At 32.7% G+C, this 22,902-nt stretch overlaps 1 protein-coding gene across 10 annotated transcripts in view; it reads right to left on the reverse strand.

Annotated features, from left to right (window-relative positions):
* Nucleotides 1-22,902, reverse strand: part of LOC148600029 (dynein axonemal heavy chain 7-like) — a 65,113-nt gene that overhangs the window by 19,621 nt on the left and 22,590 nt on the right. For 5 of the 10 annotated variants that reach the window (XM_088557397.1, XM_088557399.1, XM_088557396.1 and 2 more), the window contains 25 exons: nt 22,432-22,875; nt 21,700-21,933; nt 20,901-21,014; nt 20,218-20,367; nt 19,433-19,795; nt 18,480-18,611; nt 18,032-18,127; nt 17,522-17,647; nt 16,387-16,584; nt 15,879-16,034; nt 14,719-15,014; nt 12,502-12,519; nt 11,415-11,631; nt 10,745-11,061; nt 9,945-10,200; nt 9,156-9,455; nt 8,642-8,871; nt 7,540-7,729; nt 6,776-7,120; nt 5,933-6,075; nt 4,176-4,542; nt 3,275-3,438; nt 2,702-2,855; nt 1,599-1,790; nt 101-234 (listed from right to left, as the gene is read on the reverse strand). In XM_088557397.1, the coding sequence (XP_088413523.1) occupies nt 101-234; nt 1,599-1,790; nt 2,702-2,855; nt 3,275-3,438; nt 4,176-4,542; nt 5,933-6,075; nt 6,776-7,120; nt 7,540-7,729; nt 8,642-8,871; nt 9,156-9,455; nt 9,945-10,200; nt 10,745-11,061; nt 11,415-11,631; nt 12,502-12,519; nt 14,719-15,014; nt 15,879-16,034; nt 16,387-16,584; nt 17,522-17,647; nt 18,032-18,127; nt 18,480-18,611; nt 19,433-19,795; nt 20,218-20,367; nt 20,901-21,014; nt 21,700-21,933; nt 22,432-22,875 (5,336 nt within the window). The remainder of the gene's footprint in view (nt 1-100; nt 235-1,598; nt 1,791-2,701; nt 2,856-3,274; nt 3,439-4,175; nt 4,543-5,932; nt 6,076-6,775; nt 7,121-7,539; nt 7,730-8,641; nt 8,872-9,155; nt 9,456-9,944; nt 10,201-10,744; nt 11,062-11,414; nt 11,632-12,501; nt 12,520-14,718; nt 15,015-15,878; nt 16,035-16,386; nt 16,585-17,521; nt 17,648-18,031; nt 18,128-18,479; nt 18,612-19,432; nt 19,796-20,217; nt 20,368-20,900; nt 21,015-21,699; nt 21,934-22,431; nt 22,876-22,902) is intronic. The other 5 variants (XM_088557404.1, XM_088557401.1, XM_088557403.1 and 2 more) reach the window with 1 other exon arrangement.

Consider the following 22,902-nt stretch of genomic DNA (forward strand, 5'->3'; position numbering starts at 1 on the left):
TGTCAAAATCATCTGAACCCCCCACCTTTGGAGCAAAATATAGCAAGTAACAACCTGGCAATATTCTAACTATCTGGGCACATCTTTACAGGATACTAACCTCTTATTATCAGCACTCTGTAGGATGAGAGCGTTCTTTTCCTCCTCAAGTTCAGGACGTTCTCTGGCTACCACAATACCTAGTAACTGATCTTGGAGACCCTCTGGAGTAATCATGAAGTTCAGCAATGTTACCTAAAATATTAATTTGGAATTATTACCAACATTCAGAAAAAAGAAGGTTGCAAACTCTGTCAATCCAGAATTGATCATATGTAATAATTATTGTATTATTGCATTTTTCTGTTATTTCTGCCACACCCCACCTCCCCCACCCCCAAAAAAAAAAAATAAAAAAATAAAAAAAAATAAAATAAAATAAAATAAACAAATGAAAAACAAAAAAAAAACAAAAAAAAACAAACAAAATTAATAGTAAGACTCTAATAATATCCTTCATCAATAATGTTCTAAATACCATAATGGGAGTTAAAATTATTGCAAGTTTAACATTAAAAAACATTGTAATTATTGAGCAATATGTACATTCTATTATGTATATGGCTTTTGCCTTTTGCATAACTTGTTATCAAATTCTTAACTTTTCCTATTATAAAAAAAAAAGTCATTTTTTCAATCTTGTTAATGAACAACTATAAAACATCAAAATAGAACAGTGTCAATGCATCAATGCATCACTACAGAAGTTCTATGGTCGTCATCATGAACTCGTGGATCGTTATGGTGTATCCAACTGCACCATGAAAACTGATTTATTCAACGGGTCATAGTTTTCCTTTCCTCGTTTGTCTACCCAAGACTTGACTTTTTATGAGCAACTCGGCGGGTGTTTCTAGAAAAGCAGAGGACAATTACCCTACCGGTGCACCTGGTCCATGCTCCCAGTTTTTAGTGGAGTCCGAGTTGCTCATTTGCTTTTGTTACTTTGTATGTTTGATTTTAGTTACTGTATGTTCTTTGTTGTGTATGTCTGTTTTCCATGTCGGGTATTTGTCCCTGGATTACATTCTTTTGATTACCGCTATAACCTTGGTTCCCTTGATTCCTCTTACAAACCTGTACTTTTCAAAATTTGAGATTTTGTGTTCACAAAAGTAAAGAGGAACACAAATGAATGAAACAGACAAACTGATGGACTGACACCATCTAGATGGGAAAACAAAATAGAAGGTGCAAAATGGCTTCATGTAACATATAATATGTGAAAGTTTCATCAAATTCCATTTAGTGGTTTTAGAGGAGTTATAGATTAGAAAATGGTCCATTCGTTGGGTGACAAATGACGATGTCCATATTCTGCATCAAGAAACCTCGAATGTCATAAAGATGGAAAAACAAAATAAAAAGTGCACAAGGACATCATGTAATAAAGAATCTGTAAAAGTTTCATCAAATTCAATTCTGCAGTTTCAGAGGAGTTGCAGATTAGAACAAGGGACGTTCGAATGGACAAATGAACATACAGACACCATGAACACTATAAACCTCCTGCTTTCCAAGCGAGGGTGAAAAAAAAACCATAGCATAAAATTCTATACCTTGACAGATGTTTCTGGTAGATAGTGAGGATTCCTAAGTTTGGATGTCATGTAGAATTTAAAGTCTTGTGAATATTCAATGGTACTATCACCAAGACGTATACACAAGCTGCCACCCTGTTTAAATGTCTGTTTCAGAAGGAGAGGTTCTAACATGGGGTCCATCTCTTCTCCAATGTTCTCCATCAATACCTGAAATTCAAGTAAAATAAGAACTACACTGCTGACCCTTCTTAACACTACAGGTACTCTATCTTTAATCATACTTCTAAATCATTTTCATTTCCAGAACATTTACCATTCTCTTAACACAGACAGTAGTTTTCATATTGTTTTAAGTTTTCACTATATTCATGAGGTATAACCTGTTTTTAAGTAGCAGTCTTTGTAAGAATCATGTAAAATCTGAAAAAATGTGATAGACCCTAAAAAAGGCTACATATTTTTATTTTTGTAATTAAGTTGTTTTATGGGTCTATACTATGAAATGTGTAATTATTCATTCAAATCTGCCTGCTCTTAGAAGATAATCAGCAATAAAAATCCAGTAGATTCTATTGTATTTCAGCATCAGTTACAGAGTTATCTCCCTTAATTTTGAAATCTACAGTGCATTCTATACATTTTTTATCTCCTAAGAGCACGGGTTATATGAAAAACTGAATGTTAATTTCTGTTCACTATGGCAATTCAAACAAAATATCAAAAATAAAAATATGTAGGCTTTTTACCCATGAATGACATTTTGCATGATTCTTAGCTGGAGTGCTACTTAAGTACATAAGAACATACATTTCAAGGTGCTTAAATTCTTTAAAACAAGTTTTCAATTATTAAAATATATATACAATACATTAACAAATAAAACAAGATCTATTCATGTAGAGCAAATTTCAATATTCTACTATCTACCTCAAAGAAATTAAAGCCACTGAACAAGGAAGTAAAAAACTTAATGACCAGTAATACTTTCTGCAGTTTTATATTAACATGAGATGAGATTATTTTTCAATGATATTTTTAACCACAAAAATTAGTAAAAGTCATTACACTATTAAAATAGATTTCTTTGATATAATAAAAATATTTGTAAGCTTACTTACAGGTGTACCGAACTGGATACAGTTCTCTAGAGTTCTGACAAAGTCGGAATCTGACAGTTTAACTATGTGTAGATTGTTGGCTTTTTCCATATTCTTGATCCATTTATTAGCCTGACCCTGGGGATCAATCATCAATGGCCAACGTCTTGCATTCCTAAGAAAAAAGATTCTTATGAGGTCAAAAACAAAGCAGAAATTGGCAAAAATGGAAGTAAATGAACAGTATAAAAAGAATCGTAACAGTAAAACATGTATTTGAAATAGCAGAAATCCCCTAAAAACGAAAGAAAATCATCCCTGAATTCTGTTATATGGTTCAAATTGAAAGTGGTGCAATTATTAAAATCATGTTGATTTTGACATTAATTAACGCCTCATTAACTATTTTTAGTAAGAGTGAGTCAAGAGCTTTCATCATGTATTTACTCCCATGCCTTTTCTATTCTCATTTGAGCTTGTAAAAACCAATTCACTTCCTTGTCTTGGTTGTTCCCACAAACAATGGCAATTTCCAAAAAGTTTTGACTCCCTCACTAATAACCATTATACTCTGTAAACAAAAATCAAACTTACATGAGAATGATACCATTTTCTACTGAAAAGTTGTCTGTGGGGAGACCAGCAATATTCCAAGCTCTGATTTTGACTGGTTCACCCAAACTGTTAATGAGGGAGAAATCATCAGAACATGGTATTCCAATTTTCTTCACATCGCTGACCCAGGTTTGTACTTGGTCCTAAAAATATTAAAATTATTTAAGTAACACTTCAGATAAGAATCATGCAAAATGTAATTCATGGTTGGAAAACCTACACATTTTTATTTTTGATATATTGTTTAAAATGTTAAAGTAAACAGAAATTAACATGTGTATTTTTTTTCATATGACTCTTGTTTTAAGTAGATAAAAATTATATGGAATGTACTGAAGAATTCAAAATTAAGGGAAATAACTCTGTAAATGACACTAAAATACAATAGAAGCTTTTGGATTTCCAATATGGATTATCTCCTAAGAGCAGACAGATTGGAATGTTTAATTATACATGTTATCATATAGACCTATAAAGCACCTTAATAAAAAAAAATAAAAATGTGTAGCCATTCTCAAGGTGTATCACATATTACAGAATTTGCATGATTCTTACAAAGAGTACTATTAAAGATTCAGAAAATGATCTCACAGCAAACTGGGATGATTCAACTTTTGAATGCATGTGGAATGAGTTGGTATTTAAAAGAAAGAAAATTAACATAATATTGAAATGACATGTGAATCCAATACATCACCATTCAGTTGGGGTATATGTCACAATAGGCTGTAAATTCAAAATGAGTCACAAATTATGATGTCATTACTAACAATAAATTTTCAAATTACGACTTTCTGAGAAATGAGTCATAGAAGTTACAGCATCATGGCATCATTACTTACAATAAGTTTTACCCTTACAACTTTCTTATAAGTCTTACCTGTCTGTAAGCGGAGGTGAAGGCTCCGAGGTAGGCTACAACACCACTGGAAACCAATATATCCCCGGTTAAATTGGTATACTTGATTGACAGAGAAGCAGCAGCTGCTCCCCATCTATCTTTCTCTCCTCCAAGTCCGCTAATCAGTTGTTCGGCTCTCTCTAACTTCTTTGTACATAGATCCACTTGATTCTCTAGATCAGCCTTCTTTTTCTTGTTTTGAGCTAATGTGTCTTGGAGTTTGGAGAGTTTTTCCTGTACTTCTCTAAGTGAAGCTCGTTTCTTCTCAAGTGATCCCATGGCAACTGCCAATTCTCCCTCAGCTTTCTTCAGGGACTCCTTTTTGGGAGCTACAACTTTAGCAACTCTGTCAAGAATAAAGAAGATATTAGAACAAGAAACTATCTATATACAATCAGTATCATGGAGAGTACTTTAAAATGTTTCTTTATCAAAATGTGTCTAATTTAGAACTTTTTTTTATTGATATACACTACACTAACTACTACCACATGGCAAGTAATTTTCTCAAGGTGATATTTTTGGCGTATTTTAGAAGTCGGTCAGAAAAGACCCAATTATTTTGTAAAATATATACACTGGGTTTAAGTATTTATTGCACAACTTAACATCAGTGGAAAATAAGAAATGCTAAAACATTTCAAACACCTATTTGCCTCAAAATAATAAAAAAAAAACCTGCCATACAGTATCCCACCAAAATATTATGACGGAAATGTGGCTGAATTGCTATGTGATTTGGTACATTTTGTCCAACTATTTTATTTAGAAAATATGCATCATTTACAGGGAATCAGGAAACTATGAAATATGTATTTAAAGTCATTAAACTTGCTTATCTAGATTGACCTAGGGTTTTATAAAAAAAAAATATCAAGTTGAGAATTTCATCAAATCCAGAGTTTTACACAAATCTTCAATTTCAAGTAATTTGGTCAGTCAAAATTTTATTTGAGGAAGGCTTTGAGAAAAAAAAATTATGGTAACATTTTTGGCTTCCAGTACTAATACTTAAAAAAGTTAAAAAAATTTAACACATTCTTAGAAATAATTATGTTTGTTTTTAACAATATGGGAAACTTACACTCTGCAATAATTAACTGGGTTTGTTGAAAAAGAGACAAAACAGGCATGGGCTGATTCATTGTACCTCAAGATAATCAATGAAACTGTTCTAATACATTTGTTTCTTCCTGAAAACAACCTCTTACTGTGTTCATTTCTGTGGATCTGATATATATCATGAAATTTTTTGGACAGGTTCTAGTGTAAAATTTTGGTGGGAAATTTTCCTGTAATTTTCTGTTGTATTCTAAATGCAACCAAATTTTAAGCATTAATATTCACAGTGACCAACTTTCATTTGCTCTCATATTGTCTCATACTATTACTACGATGCCTACTGAGGGATTCCCAATAAAAAAAAATCTTGGGGTTAAAAAATGCATGAATCACTGATGATAAGCTTCTGTCTGGCTTTATGGAGGTAGACCTATGGTAAGGGATATAACTCTTGAAATTGGTGATATGTTTGTATTATATTAAATTTCACAAAAGCCTATCAAGCTTTCATTTGAAACTGAATGAAATCAATTCAATTTACCTTGATGCTTAGATGAGATTGATATAAAATGTTGAATACAAATGTTCCAATGACTTCTAAGAGTTGTGTCCCTTACCCTAGGTCTACCTCCTTAGACAGAGTTGTACATAAATGCCAAAAATATCTCTGTTACCTATCATATACATCCATGGCTCTGACCCATCTACACAGACCCTCACATGCAGAAGAAGCATTCTTGACCTTGTCTGGATCAAAATCCGGATTGGTCATATATTTCTTTCTGATATTGGCAATGAAAGCTGCTGGAATATTGTCCTGGAAGAATAATTATATTGTAAGCTTATGATGGCAAGAAAGCTTTTAAAAAATTACCCAGTACTTACAATGCTGGAAAAGAAAAATACAGAAGTAAACTTCAAGTTAGAAGTTTCAATGTTAAAGTAAGTAAAGCCATTTATAAAAACCAGGGATATGCATGTGAGAGAAAAAAAAATTATAGTGGTATTTACTTTAGACACTCATGAAAATCATTATCCTGATGTTGTTTTTTCAGATATTAATTTGTTCATAGGAAATAAAGATTATGCAGAATGCATAATGATGGGAAGCTAACTCTGAAAATTGCCATATAAAATTTAATGTGATTTTAGGCTTTGCTTATGAGGGACAGAGCAACTTGTACTAAAAAAAATTGACTGTTGAAAATGAACGGCTATTTTGTTATAATCCTGATGTCTCAACAAAACAGAATATGAAAAAGTTCCTATAACACATGGTGTGCATCTGTGATAAAAGTTTAAACAATCAAATCTGCACACATAATTTACACCCTACATCACTTTCAAAAAAAAAAACTTGATCAATTAATGTTTTAGAGCATCTACATATATAGGATGCTACTGATGCTCCATCCCTTTAAATACTCACCTTATCAAGGATGCTACTGATGCTCCATCCCTTTAAATACTCACCTTATCAAGGATGCTACTGATGCTCCATCCCTTTAAATACTCACCTTATCAAAAGATTTAAGTTGCTCAAGGAACTTCATGTCACCCAACATTTTCTTTGACGGGCCCCAGAAATCTTCAATCTTCTTGCCGCTACCTGAGGGATCTGGGATACGGTCAGGTTTGATACCTCTGATGACACACACAGCTTCCAGTACAAGTTTGACCATAGACGGTGGAGATTTCATGGTTTTGACGAAGGTGATATCCTGCGGAGTGAGAGTGTCCAAGGCTGCCAGAGCAGCATTGAGAGCTGGGATGGCTTCAGCTAGATCAGCATCACATTCATCTTTAATGGCTTTAGCAGCCTTTGCCTGTTCATTGGCAACTGCTTCATCTGCTTTTACAACCTGGCAATTTCAATATGTTCATTAACAATGCAAAAATTAATACTACCCATCCTACTTTTTTTTTGGCAGGTTTAGTGCTGCTTGTCTCAGTGTTTATCTTTATTTTTTGTCTTCCTTGTCAATTTAAAAAAAGTTTTGGTAATGAATTTACCCTCTTTGATACCCCCTCCCACATTTTCATTGTCACTTCACCTTTCCTACATAAAAGCTTAATGACATTTCACCACACAAATTTTATACACAAGCACTATTTTCAATGCTACATAATCTGTGTGAACCATCTGAAAAAAAATGCTGCTGCAACACAAGGAAACCGATCTATACTTAAAATGTCAATGAACAGTTACATCAGCCAATGGTATATTTTAAGGACTCCAATAACCAAAATAAAGAACAAAACTTCCAACAAAACAACCCACCTTTTCTACTTTAGCTACTTCGACTGAGTCCTTCTCAATGATCACCATTATTTCATCAACTTCCTTACTGGCTACAATCAGTTGGGGTTGAAGTTCAGTAAGCTCCTTTTGCATGTCTCCAACCTGAGAGGCTGCAGATCTCAGTTTGTCAAGACCAACTTCATATCTTTTCTTCTGTTTTAATACCTCCCTAAAATTCAAAAGGGTTCATAAGTATGCAAATATGAGTTTACCATTTGTTTCTAATAGAGCAAGTGAATCTGTTTTTTAAGAAAAGCAGGGGACACTTACCCTACCTGTGCACCTGATCCATGCTCCCAGTTTTTAGTGTAGTCGAAGTTGCTTCTTTACTTTTGTTACTTTGTATGTATTATTTTGGTTGTTTTATATTCTTTGTTGTGTTTGTCTGTTTTCCATGTCTGCTCTTTGTTCCTGTGTTACATTCTTTTGATTTCCGCTAGCATCTTAGTCCCCTTGATTACTTTTTGACAAATATTATAAATAGAGGTAATGCTAATTGTAAATTTGGCTGAGACTCCACAAAGGTTTAGAAATACTTTTAATGTATTTCACAATTTTCGGGTGGACAGAAAAGAGTGTATAATAGTACCAAACAATATAAAGCTAATAACTTTTGAAACCACAAATACATTCCACTGACAAAATAGGTGAAAGTCAGTTACTACAAATATTATTACATTTTATACAGCAATTCAAATCTGACAAAAGACCATGGTTGATCCTAGTGTCAAAGGCTTCTTCTTGATAATATTTCTAATTGAACTTGTTCTGCTCTGAGTGTTTTCTCTTTGGTAGCAGGATAGCAGGCATTAAGCCAGGATGTGTTAGGAGATCAATGACAACCCATGCCCTCTTTAGAAACAAAATATTATTACTGTAAAATGAGCTTGAAGTTTGCTAAATACTATAAAAAATTTGTCCAAATACCCCTCCATCCTCAGAACCCCCTGAAAAAATTCCTGGTTACTCTCCTGGGCAGAAGCTGAATTATTTGTCCATACTCCCTTATTCCTGCCTTGTCAATTGCTTCTTTTTTCAGCATAGTAACTAACACTTACTCTCTTAGTAACTAACAACTTACTCTCTCTTTCTGAATAGTAAAGTCTTAAAAGTACTAATCAACTCAAGGTATGATGTTGGTGTGACATAGTTGTGTCTCTCCAATTCCAGTAAGAATCTCTGAGAGAGATCTCGTGTTGAAGTATGGAACAATTTACAGACATTGATGCATCCCTTCCTCTCATCCTCCTCTAACTCTACTTCTTCCAAGAATCTGGTTGCTACAGCTTCCAAAGCATCCTCTGGCCAGGACTATAATAGCAAAATAAGGCAAAAATAAAATAATTATAATATAGAATAAATGAAGTATTTTGACTTGATGATCAATAAATGTGCATGATTTGCTAGTTCAGTGTGTATAGAAATTGAATCAAAGATGTAGTTGTCAATACAGTTTTAAACATCTTTTTTGTAGCATAAAGCTCTTTCATTTCGGGCAAATAATTGACTTGTATCTTGACAAAAATTGCATTGGAGGGGAGGGGGGGCGAGAGGGGAGGGGATGTATTTTGTACTTCACAATGATAAATTCTCACCTGGAACCAATCAATGGTACAACAGTTGACAAGAGATGGGAACTTTCTCAATCTATCACGGAAAGTATCTCCAATAGGACTCATAGCCAATACAATATGCAGCTGGTCACGACAGCGAGAGACAAAGAAATTAAATAGAGACACTGGTGTCCCATCTGTCTGTTTAGATTTGTCTCTCTGTCTATCAATTTGTCTCATTTTTTCACAGATTTCTTGTTTTTCATCAAGTGGGAACAGATTAGGTACTTCACCAGCATTTAGTAAATTATTCATATCTTCCAAAAAGGATTCTTGCTTGATCTATAAATAGAAACAACAAAAAGTTTGATCTATAAATAGAAACAACAATGGGTTGGTTTATCTTTGAAAATTGACTGGGCTGTTGGGAACTCTGTATATATCTTCAATATGGAATGATATTTAAAATTTAAATTACATCTAAAGTAAATAAGATTTTTTAAGGCTTCAAATTTTTTAAAACCCACTGAACATTCAACTGAAATTAATTTCCTTTTCATAGATTTCAATCAAGAACTCCTTACCATAAAAAAATTAAATTCGAAGTAACTTTGGTTTTAGCTCATATGATTGGTATTTTTGTACCAAGAAAACAAATGAGCATTTTGTACACCCCAAAATAATTTTACTTTTTGTATAGCAAAAAAAAAAGGTTGAAAGGTGTTTTTTCCTAAAATTTCATAGATATAGTAATAGAAAGATTATTGAGGCACCAAAATAAAGGATGAGGGAGGTCCTGAGAATCAAATAATTAACTTTGTGTTGCCTAACCTGTGTATCTGAGAACAAGAATACAGCATGGTTATCAGTTTCTGTTGATTTACGTAAAATTCTCTTTATATCTTCACGCCATTCATTAGTAGTGTAACTCTTAGAAATCTCCACTTGGAAGAGGTCAAAGTCTGACATATGTGCAGCCAAGCGTGTCAATGACTGACGACCTGAACCACCAACACCAACCAACAGTGCATGACTTCTTGGTTGTTTTATAATACGTGAAATTCTAGACAAATGTTCAATAGCAAATCTGAAATAAATAAAAGATAACATTGTTAAATCTGACAAGATATTTTACTTTTTACTGGTGTGGTACTTCTAGGTATCAATTCATTTGTCTTACATTTGAGTAGTTAACTGTTTTTTGACAAATAATTCCAATCTCATTCACATAAAAGATTTTCCGAGGTTCTAATTGGTCGAATGGCCATAATCAGCAACTTCCTAAAAGTCAATGATACAATCAATATTGTTTTACTCGAATTGCAAGTATTGACCAAAATTTTTCTCTAAATTTAAAAATCAGCTTAAAAATAAACTCAACCCTATTTTATTCACGTACTAAATATATCTCCAATATTCTAAGAAGAAAAATATTTTTAAACAATGTATACACTGGTTCATTCAATACAAATGTATCATTAATTCATGTATTTAAATAGTATTTCCTATGTAGTCTATCATAGATTCAAGTAAGGAATTGCTGTTTGCCATTCCCCCTAAATTCGAAAGTACGCCCCTTTTTTCAACATTTTTCAAGCCTATACTAATTATATAATATAATAAAACTTTACCTGAAAAGTACAAGGTTCATAGGTTTTTTACTCATGTTATTAAATTCATCCAAATATCCTTCAACTGTATGACGTAGTTGTTCCAAATCACGAACTTCAACGTAATGTTTAGAGTCACTCTTTGGATCAGCAAAGTCACAATAAACCAAACTTCTGAGGTCATCCTCTGTGACTTTTCCATCATTATCAAAATCCAAATGAATAAACAGCTGATCAAAGTCCTCACGCAGCTGATTTTTACAAACGTCTCTAGCATAATTAAACAACCAATTACGATCAGAATCATCAACGAGACGATCATAGTATACTCTGAATACCTAAAAATAGACATTAAACTTAAAAAAAAAATGTCATACAAATTACTTGTGTAAACTGCAAACTCAACCTTTGAAGCATTTCAATTTTTTCCCTACCAGTGCACCTGGTCCATGCTCCCAGTTGATCATTTGCTTTTGTTACTTTGTATGTATTATTTTGAGCATTTTATGTCCTTTGTTGTGTTTGTCTGTTTTCCATGTCTGGTCTTTGTCCTTGGGTTTCATTCTTTTGATTTTTTAACAGTAACTGTAACAGTAAAATCCAGATTTGAAAACTGAAATTCTGCTTTAAAGGAGGAAGAGGATCATGTCTGGGTTAAGAAATTTATACCCCATGGTTAGCCATGCCTCACCTCATGGACCCAGAGACGCTTCATTGAAGCTGGTTCCTCCATGGTTTCTGGTGTTGATAGCAAAACACCCTGAATTACTCTGCTGAAATCTCTCAAGTTGAATAGGTAGTGTGACTTGGTTGGAGTAGGTAGAAGATTTTTCATGGCCTCCTTGTAAATTGTCAGTGTGCCCTGTACAAGCTGGTCAATGCAGGGTTTGAATTCGTTGCTGAATCCTCTGTAAAAGCAAAGAACAATGCATGAGATAAAAATAAAAATAACATATGGTTTTTGAAGAAGGGTGTGTTTGATAAGATATATTTTTAGAAATATGTAATGGTTGGAAAAGGGTGTGTTTGATAATGTTAAAAGCATAAAAAGCAAAGCATTTAAATAGAAAACAGTACTAACTAAAAGGAAAAGTAACAGATTTAACATCAATAACATGTCATTAGGTCAAGGGTCATTTATTTATTTGATTTAAGTTGAACACATTCAGATAATTTTTTTTTTTGTATAACTAGGTTCACAAATTAGGTCATTGAAAGTTAATTGCTCTATTTTCTGGCTATTTTTCTTGAAAACCAACAAGAGAAGGAGGCACCTCTTAATACCATTTTTTTATCTTATAAAAAGTGACGTGGTGGCTTATGTAGAGGATGTTTTATTTTGTTTATATAGCATAAAATTTGATAATGAAGAAAAAAGCAGATTTAATTACAGTGAAAATATGAAAATACTCTTTTAAAACATTTTTAAATTCAGAATAAACAAGTTCAAAGAGACATGCTTTTGAAAATCTACACAAGAATAAAAAAAACTGAAAACAGTTCATTCATTTAACAAACACATGCACTTATTAAGGAGGTAGACCTAAGGTATGGGACACAACTCTTGAAATCAGTGATATGTTTGTATTATATTAAATTTCACCAAAGCCTATCAAGCTTTCATTTGAAACAGAATGAATATTGATAGAGTTGTGTCCCTTACCTTTGGGTCTACCTCCTTAAATCTCCAATATTGTTTTCAAAATCAAATAATTACAGGCTACCCATGTGGTATAAAAATTCAATCCTAAATTTTTTTAAACAAAACAGAGGCTTACTGTTCTCCACCAGTAAATCTATATTAGCAAATTTTAAACTTGTGTAATTAAAACAAATCCTTCTTTATTTTCAAATACAATATATAATTTTTGGATAAAAAATAACTTAGACAAGCATGACTTACTTACATTTGACTTTTTCAGAAATTTTCATGTAATTTTTTGTCAGAAGAAAAGAAATAAAAATTTGTAAAAATGAAAAACTTGCAATTGCCTTTTTAAAAACATGCATAGGATTTAGAATTTTTTTTCCAAAATTTGAATCTTTACAATGTGTACCCATAATTCTAGCAATTCACTTGTGATACAATGACATTCAGCAACTTAAAGTTATAAAATCTAGCACTATATATACATACATTTGCATTTAACAACAAAATTATGTATCTCATTACAGCAAATTTACAAAGAATGGTATCACTTTCAATGAATTCCAGGTGAAGCTTCCATGTGATTTAAAAAGCTTCCAAAGTAAGAATATTCTACTTTTAGCCTATGGAATGTCTAAATAATACTATTGTAACATCTTATCATCCTATATAGTAAGAGTGAAATTATAATCCTCTTAAGTGCCTGGCACAAAAAAAGACCAGTAAAGTAGTAAGACACTCTCAAAATGTAGAATAGGATTATAGTTAAGTGATTTTCCCCCAGACACTTGTGAAGGCATGGTTAATTTAGTATTATGAGGGCACTCAACTGTCATAGAAAGTTAAATTGGGGGCACCACACCTTGACATGAGGACAATTTATTTACTGAAACCTGCAATAAACATTCTTCATCCTAGTATGGTATTGTAAAAGTATCATACATAGGTGTCAATACAACAGGAGCACATGTTTACATGGAAATTAAGTAAAAATAATGATGTTACTCTGATAAATTGAAAGTTGGGTTTGGCCATCTGGGGAGCATATTGTAAAATTCCTTATAAGGGCAGGATGGTACTAGAAGATGAAGGCATGGTGCAGCACCATGCTAAATTGCTCTAAGAAAACCATTATAGTTGAAGAATAATGTAGGAAATTAGTACTTAAAATAGAATTGTTTTGAAAGTGGCACCACTTATTTCCAATTTGCTATAAAACCTGCATCTAGAGAACACATTAGCATGTGAATAATTCATTCTATATAAAATACTTGCCCTTTTCTAAAAATCATTTGATAAATAAATACAGATGATAAGAGGTTATAGAAAGAAAAAAATCATGAATGTAGAAAATAAGAAACTAAAATAAGGACTTCATAGATATAAAATTATACCAATTATTTGACAATGAAAAGTAAAATGTTCTGTTTTTAAAATAGATCAGTCTTGGGTGTTTTTAAAATCTCTTTCATCTCTAAAAACACCACTAACAATTGAGAAAGAAATAGTGAACTTTGATTAAGAAATTTCGAATTTGTTAGCTTGCAATGCAGAAAAGCAAAAAACTTTCAAGTGCAACACTTTTCTGTACAGAAATGAGTGACAGACTGCATGAAACTAAGGAGTCTAGGAAAACAAAGGGATAATATGAAAACATCAATTATTATTTAAAAGCCAGGCGTCAATATCACAAAAAGTTGTAAGTGTGAAATTGATTGTAATATATGACTATTTTAGATTGTGACGTCATTACTTACGATCAATTTCACACTTACGACTTTTTGCGAAATCGACGCCAGGTCATAAAGACACAAAACATTGAAAGTTACTTAAGTATCAAAATATATTTTCTCCTGTTTTAAGGCACTGATTAAAAATGCAACAGCTGTTTTAACCACTAGGTGGTGATTAAATTTCTGTGAGAATTTCCCACCATTTTATATTTCGTAAGTTTCCTACAAGTTTCATGGAAGAAAACTCCTACAGTCAATTCTTGATTCAAATTAATTCTTCACTCTCTATAGTAAAGTTAAGATTTTAAAATGCTTGCTAAAGCATAAAGCATTAATAAAGTTAAGATTTTAAAATGCTTGCTAAAGCTCGTAACTTGATTATCTTAACTTTACCATCGAGTGAAGAAATAATTTGAACCACTTGTTACTGAAGTAGAATGTATGTATCTGTTTGTGTCAACATTAAACCTAAAAATGTTGTTTGGAGTTACAATGGAAGTCATAACTATACTCAGACCTAAGCATTGTTTAAGTTTCGTGGTTCTGAGGCTTGGTCCAATATTGCCTTATCAGCTTTGAAATTTAAAAGCCTTGTATTTAGATGTTTTACGAACCTTGAAGATATATGCCAATCCATGATCTTTCTGAAGATGGTTACCATACTGTCATCATCAAACTCATTGATTGTAATGGTGTTGAAATGACCAAGGAAACGTGGAGTGACAGGATTTCTGCCGCCACCTGGTGGACCCATGGCCGCCATCAACTGGATGTCAATCAATTTTATGGGGGTGACTTCCTTGAGGTCATACCATGTCCAATGGTCGAGCCACTGTCTCAGCAACTCTATTGGTGGCTGGGCACCAAACTGTTCTCTTAGTGGCATGTTCATATCATCAACGAAGACAATCTGAAAGTAAAAAAGGTATTTCCCCATAAAATACAGCGTAACCTGACTAAAACAAACCCTGAATAAATCGAAAACCTGTCCAAATCAGACACCTTCTAATGTAACATCGTGTCAGTGCCAATGCATTTTGAATCTGTGTAAACTAAAAACCTGTGTATACTGTCAGAGTAAAAACCTTATGACCAAAATAGAGTTTAGTTTACAGAGGTTTCAGTGTACACAACATATTTCAATTGAATTAAAGTTATTGTTTTTGTGACCATTGTAAACATAGTATAATTAAAAACAAAAAACATTTCATAAAGCATCAGCATTAGTGTAACATAATTTCCATTGTTCAGAATGCCTAATATTTTCTATTTTAGCTATTTTAGCCAAAACTATCAGCAATTTTATTGAAAATCTTATATAAAAGGTCAGTTTCTATCATCTTGACAAAACGTCTCATTTTGCCTTGTTTTTACCATTGTAAACATAGTATAATTAAAAACAAAAAACATTTCATAAAGCATCAGCATTAGTGTAACAGAATTTCCATTGTTCAGAATGCCTAATATTTTCTATTTTAGCTATTTTAGCCAAAACTATCAGCAATTTTATTGATAATCTTATATAAAAGGTCAGTTTCTATCATCTTGACAAAACGTCTCATTTTGCCTTGTTCGGTATGAAGTAACACTTTGTCTTGACATTAAAACTGGCATTGTTCAGTGTGTCCTAATCAATTTCAAATCCAAGAATACAGCACATGCATAGTTTCAACAATTATGAATTTTAATTGTTTTCAAATAGAAAATTCTCATCTTTTGGGTAGGAATATCCCAGCAGTAATACATTACATAGCAAACTGTACACTCAACTTACCGATTTCTTGCCCATGGGAGGTCCAAAGACTCCCTTTCTCCTCTTGTCCAGTTTGGACATAATGATGTTCTGTGTCATGTTAGCAGAAGTCTGGGCTGAGAAGTTGATGATATTAGGTTTGTATTTTTCCTTGTCAAGTTTATGTAACAGGTAATCCTAGAATAAAATAAAATAATTTTTATACTCAATGATTTCAGCAAACTTTTGGCAGATTTAACACAAACTTTGAAGGTTAACTTAAACGAAGCACAGTATAACAGAGCTTCAACATATGCCCCTGACTTCTTCCAAAACAACTACTTTTGACCTTGGTGTAAGATAAAGGTCTTTGGTATCACATGATATCACAATGGAACCACAACTTCTCATAGTATTACACCTTAGCAAGTGTAGATTTTTTTAAATCACTTATCCAATTGTTCCAATTTTAAAAAAATACTTCAAATTTGTAAACATCAAAGTTATGAAAACTGGTTTCTTATAGTTTTTCTTCTATAGCAATACTTACAGAGATGTAGACACTTTTACCAGTACCAGTAGGACCAACAAACAGACATGGCTTCTCGTGTGCCACAAGCATGCTCATTAGAGCCGTGTATCTCACAGTATCAATTGTTGGTACAATAATCTCATTGAAGGAAATATCCTTTGGAATTGGTGGACTGTCCTTGATTTCATCAGCCCATGTAACCCATTTGCCAGCTCCCTAAAATAATACCAAAATAATGCTTCATTGTTATTATTTATGTTTTTTGGGGTAACTTATGTTTCTTTGGTTTTGATAGTTAAACCCTGAACAGAAATATCGATGAACAACGGATAGAATTAATTTTCAAAAAGTTTCAGAAAAAGAGGAAGAGTAATCAAGGGAACCAAGGTTATAGCGGCAATCAAAAGAATGTAATCCAGGGACAAAGACCAGAAATGAAAATCAGACATACACAACAAAGAACATAAAGTAACTAAAATCATACATACAAAGTAACAAAAGCAAATGAGCAACTTGGACTCCACTAAAAACTGGGAGCATGGATGAGGTGCAGTGGTAGGGTAAGCATCCTCTGTCGAAGAGGTTGAGGAATCAAAAGAGCAATATAAAAATGAACGAAACAGCATCCTGATTTCTATATACTTCACTGCTTTTGAGCAGGGGTTTAAAAATGAAAGAATGGAAGTTTTGGCGTAAGGATATTTTTTGTATTTCCACTCAATTGGTCCCAAGTCAAACATTTGTTTACAGTAATACAGTGTTTTGCCTTCAGACCCCCCTCCCCCGGCAAAAACAAAAACAAAACAAAAATACAAAACAAAACAAAACAAAAAAGAAAATAAAAAAAAAACAAAACAAAACAAAACAAAAATTGAAAAAAAATAGAAAAAAAAAATATATGGATTTCAAGACTTTTATCTATGAACAAGGGCACCAAGCATGCAGAAAATAACAAAACATCCAAATTTTCAAGTACCAGTACCTTATCCCGGCCTTGTTAACATTAGTATCCTACTAAATTTATCCTAATAAATATAGTGTATATAGATATACAAACAAAACATCCAAATTAACTATATAGCTATGCCTGTTCAATAATAATCCATGAAAACCAGACCATGACACAAAAACAAAAACAAAAAATGTAGCATACCTCTTTCACAAACTTATAGTCATAAATCTTGCCCTTAGGTGGGAATGGGTTCAGGTAGGGTTTCATTGGAGGTTCTACAAGTTCAGGTAAGCTCAGTTTCAATCTGGTATCCTCTGACATGCCTCCCTGCAAATAATCATTCAAAGTGAAATAAGTCAGTTGAGAACAAAAGTATATGCAATATCACAAAGGTAGATTAAAAAAATATTTCTTTTTATATTTTAATGTATGTTTAAAGTCATATTTTAACAATAGCTCCATTAAAACAAATGACCCATCTGTACCCCATTTTGCTGGTTCAAATTCCAGCAGCTCTGAAACCAAGTTCATATTACAAATTAGGGAAAAAATGGTATCTTTTCATACATACTACAAAAAAACTTAAAAAAATACCTCAAAACATTTGGAAGTATAAGTATAACATGCACACAGACAGACATACTGCCCTCTACCCTTTTTCTACATGTTAACTTTTATCATGTATCAACTTTTTTACATACATGTACTTACAGAAATAAGTTCTCTCAGCAGTTTGTCAAATCTGACTCTTCCATCATCTGAACAACTGGCTCCAATAGACCATGTAAAGGCAAAGAAGAAAATACTCTGAAAAACCAAAAAAAATGGTTTAAATTTCATAAACTATTTGCATGGAGTTTCATACAGGATGTACAGTGAAATAAAAAAATCATTAGGGCAAAATTCAGATTTGTAAAAGCATAGAAACATATCATTCCAGGGGTCCTTTTCACAAAAAATCATTTGTGTAAAGTTATGACGTCATGATAGATCAAAGTATTGTGACGTCATTAATTATGACTTGTTTTACTTACAGATTTTTTGTAAAAAGTGCTGGAGATTTTTTAATGAGACAGAAAAAAATTAATATTTAACATTTAACTTTAAAGCGGAATACCTGGAACTCATGGAAAATCACATCCTTTATAAATAATTTTACCTCTAGCCAAGACATGATTTCTCTCTCCTCCATCTGAGCGATTTTGGTCTCGTCTTGGAATTCATCCATCAGACAATCCATCAAGTTCATCAATCCTTTGATGAGTGATGAATCTGTGGTTGGTGACATTTCCTGTAATTGATTAAAGATGTCAAAATAATATACATTGTTAGAAGTCAAAACAAAATATTCTGCAAGCTTAAATGAATTTTATTTAAGGAGGTGGACCAAAGGTAAGGGACACAACTCTTAAAAATCAATGGAACGTTTGTATTCAGGCTCTTTATATCAATCTCATGTAAGCATCCAAGTAACTTGGATTGATTTCATTCAATTTCAAATGAAAGCTGGAAAGGCTTTGGTAAAATTGAATATGATACAAACATATCACTGATTTCAAGAGTTATGTCCCATACTCGAGGTCTACCTCCTTAATGATGAGGTAAAAAATGTTATCATATAGATAGCAGTGATTGACAGAATTTTCCCTGTTTCAAAATGTTTGAAGAATTCACACTATGAAATAAAAAGGGTAATTTCACTCTCAAACTTTCTGCCACAAAAAAACACAAATGTCACAACATGAATATCAATCTGCTGTTCAGAAATTTAAAATTTATGTTGAAAACAGCAACCAATAAGGGAGAAAATCTACTTAGTAAATAGAATAATCACTTGGTTATCGTGAATAACCAAAATATAATTACTTGGTCTCTGTATTTTATGATACTAAACAACTGTGCTAAATAAAAAAAAAATTCATTAATCTGTTCGCAAGCTATCATCTGGAAATCTTTGGGGGAAAGACGGACAGGAGGGAAATTTTTGGAGGATTTCACATAATACCCCTCTACTTCATGTGGTAGGGTATGAAAAGGGATAATGTGGCACCCTAAAAAGAAATGAGGGAGGGTTGGAAAACCTAGATATTATTACACAGCATCCTTACTTACCCTGATTCCTCCTTTCCTGACTAATTGAAGACCAGCATCAACAAATCTCTCGAACATATCATTTATAGTTGATCTGTGCATTTCAGTCACTGACTTTGGCATTTCATGCAGCCATGATTTAACGAGAGGGCGCCAACCAAGAGTTTGAGGCTCCATGTATATCATACCACATCTTGATACTGTGGCAGGGGAGGCAACTTCTAAGTCCATTGGCTCAAATATCAAATTAGTTGTTGGGGCAAGCTGGATAATTTCACCGCTCATCAAACACAGTTTTTTGTTGTCATCCAATACAGTGTTCATGTTTTCAATCCAGATGGCATCAACAGGACCGTCAAAAATGAGCCACTTACGATCTGGTGTCTGAAATGAAACAAATGTATTTATGTTTCTCGTAAGATTTTTATGAAAACTTTAAAATTCTTAATCATGCCTACCTTCACTTGTGAAAGCAGTACTAGAAAAAAATAACTCCAGCTGTATGGCATATGCACTATACTAAGTTTAAAAAAAAAAAGGCTTCAATTATTTCTAATTGTCCATCATTTTCACACAATAGCAGCGATATTGAAAGCTTTGAGTACTGTAAACATATTAATTTTTTGCAAATTCTGTCAAGTGAACATGTTTACGGATATCAATTATTAGTAGTTTCAAAAAATGATAAGCCTTATATAGAATCAAAAATAAATTTCACGGGTGTTATTTTCGTGCTTTTCTGTCCACCATGAAAATAGCGAAAATTAGTACATTAAAACTTAATACTTTTACAGTATCGTACTTACTGTAGATGAAGCAAAGGCTCTGTATGACACGGCCAGTACACCATCGGACCACTCGTGGGAGACAGGATCAAACTGACCATATAACTGACCCATGGTTATAGCTTTAGGATTGATCACAGTGATCTGTACTTTATTCTCCTCCATCAATCCCTGAAAACAAATGTTGTTTATTGTTTTTCATTTTTAATAAGTCAGAGAAAAAAACCCCTTAATTTTGTAAATGGTATAATCTGCAAATTTAACAACATACAAGGAAGTATAACTGATTTTTTACTCCACTGACAAAAAAAAATTCTTTCACAGTAATCTGTACAGAAGATTCTGCCATGGAAAGCTAAAATGATCTAATCTGAGAAAATTTTAAATGTACATGGTAAATCTAATCAGTCTATATTATATGACATCACAAAATAGTTAAGACTACTCTTAGACTGCAGTAGTAGTAATTTTTTCCACTTTTATTGTATTGGGGCAGTTTAAACATTGTAAACATATGAATTTTCGTGGGCTCCATCAAGTGAACACATTAACAGGTATCAATGTTTGTGGTTTAATAAAATGATTAGCGTTAAATAGTGTCCAAAATCAAATTCATGGGTATGATTTTTTGTGCTTTTCTGTCCACCATGAAAATGGCAAAAATTAGTATGCCTCAAAAATTAATCCTTTTACAATAAACTTACAGCTTCATGTATATCATGGAGGGCTAAAGCGAGGGTTCTGTAGGCTGCACTCTTACCACCAAATGGTTCTCCTACTATCATGAAACCGTGACGTACAATCATCATTTCATAGACCTGTAAAAAAGGTTTAAGGTAGTTAAAAAGCATACAACTATAGTACATACTTAATTAACATAATGATTTGTTTACTTACCAAATAACTTCACTGTATAGTAAAAAAAAATACAGTGAAACTTGTCTAAAGCAAATCCTGAATAATCCCAAAACCTGTCTAAACCAAACCTTAGTCCAGAAGGGGTCAGTTTAGACAGGTTTCACTGTATGATGGAAAAGACAAGTTATCCTTCATTGTAATTATCTGCTGTTTTTTTTTTCTTCATTTCACTTCAAAGCCTTTTTTATTAGTGGTACATGTATAACCAATAAATATTGTTTTTAGCCATTCAACTTTTAACATACTGAAATTTGCAATTTATACTTGATGGTTTTTAACATCTAACTTAAAAACTAATTATGCCACATATATAACAGTGTTGTTTAAGGAAGTAGACCAAGGCTAAAGGACATAACTCTTGAAGTCAGCGACATGTTTGTTTCATATTCAATTTCACTGAAGCTTTTCAAGCTTTCCTTAGAAACAGAATGAAATTAGTCCAAGTTACTTTGATGCTTACATGAGATTGATGAAAAATGGTGAATACAAACATTCCAATGATTTGTAAGAGTTATGTCCCTTACCCTAGGTCTACCTCCTTAAAAAAAATTTCCAACTTTTAAAATTGATATCAGCAAAACAAACCTGTTGAATCTTCTCCAAGAAGAATGGGACACACTGTAAGTTCTTCTTATCACAATTGTTGATGATGTGTTCGTTGAGAGTTTTGTAGTCTGGTTCTGGTAGTTTTACACCAGGGAACAAGTCAGAAGTAATACCGTGGAACAGTGGTAAATCGTGGTTCAAGAATTTGGGTAAATTGACGTCAATGATAGATCTCAAAAGCAGGATGTTCTCATTTTCATCTGGATACTTTAGCTGTATTAGAAAAAAGACTACGTCTAGGATAGAGTATAAAAATGTTCATGCTTGAAAAATTTACATGCGAAAAGCTTAAATGTTTGTTTACATTTATTTGGAATGGATAAATAGATTGAAACTAATAAGAGAAGATTGAACTCATTTTTACAAGAAAGAACAAAGTCATTTAAGTATATAATGTGTTATTTTCAGTTTCAGCAGAAAGAGTAATGATTTTAAACCTACTAATTATTATCCACTACTCATGATTACAGGAAATATTAAAGACAAAAATGTAATTTTATGGTACTAATTATTATCCACTACTCATGATTACAGGAAATATTAAAGACAAAAATGTAATTTTATGGTACTAATTATTATCCACTACTCATGATTACAGGAAATATTAAAGACAAAAATGTAATTTTTTGGTACTAATTATTATCCACTACTCATGATTACAGGAAATATTAAAGACAAAAATGTAATTTTATGGTGATTATCTAAACTTACCTTAAGATTTGCTGCAGCAGTTAAAACAGATTTGACAGCTCTCATTCCATAATCGTAGTGATGTTGTGAAGACAATTGTTCAGAGCACAACCTGTAGACAGCTACAATTTTAACAGACAAAGGTCTGGCTTCTTTAAATCCACAGGAATAGAGAGAGATCTCAGCAATAAGGGCATAATCTGGCACCATCATGGCAACAGTTCTGAACAGAGCCTTCAGATTGTCGGGCAACTCAGACCGCCCAGCATAACCTGGGTTCATGGTAATGAACACAGAACAGGTAGGGTCCAGTTTGATTTCTGTTCCTTCAAAGAGGAGAACACTTTGTCCGGCTAAGATACCTCTCTGGATAGTTAGAATTTGCTGGGCTACCACAGACAACACTTCCAAATCAATTCTGTTGAACTCATCAAAGCAGGACCAAGCACCACAAGAGGCAAGACCCTGGAATTTTCAATAATAGATATCATT

This window comes from Perna viridis, chromosome 13 (genome assembly GCF_037379345.1).
Source record: "Perna viridis isolate PV_CMFRI_1.1 ecotype Kerala chromosome 13, ASM3737934v1, whole genome shotgun sequence".
In the NCBI taxonomy this organism is placed as follows: Eukaryota; Metazoa; Mollusca; class Bivalvia; order Mytilida; family Mytilidae; genus Perna; species Perna viridis.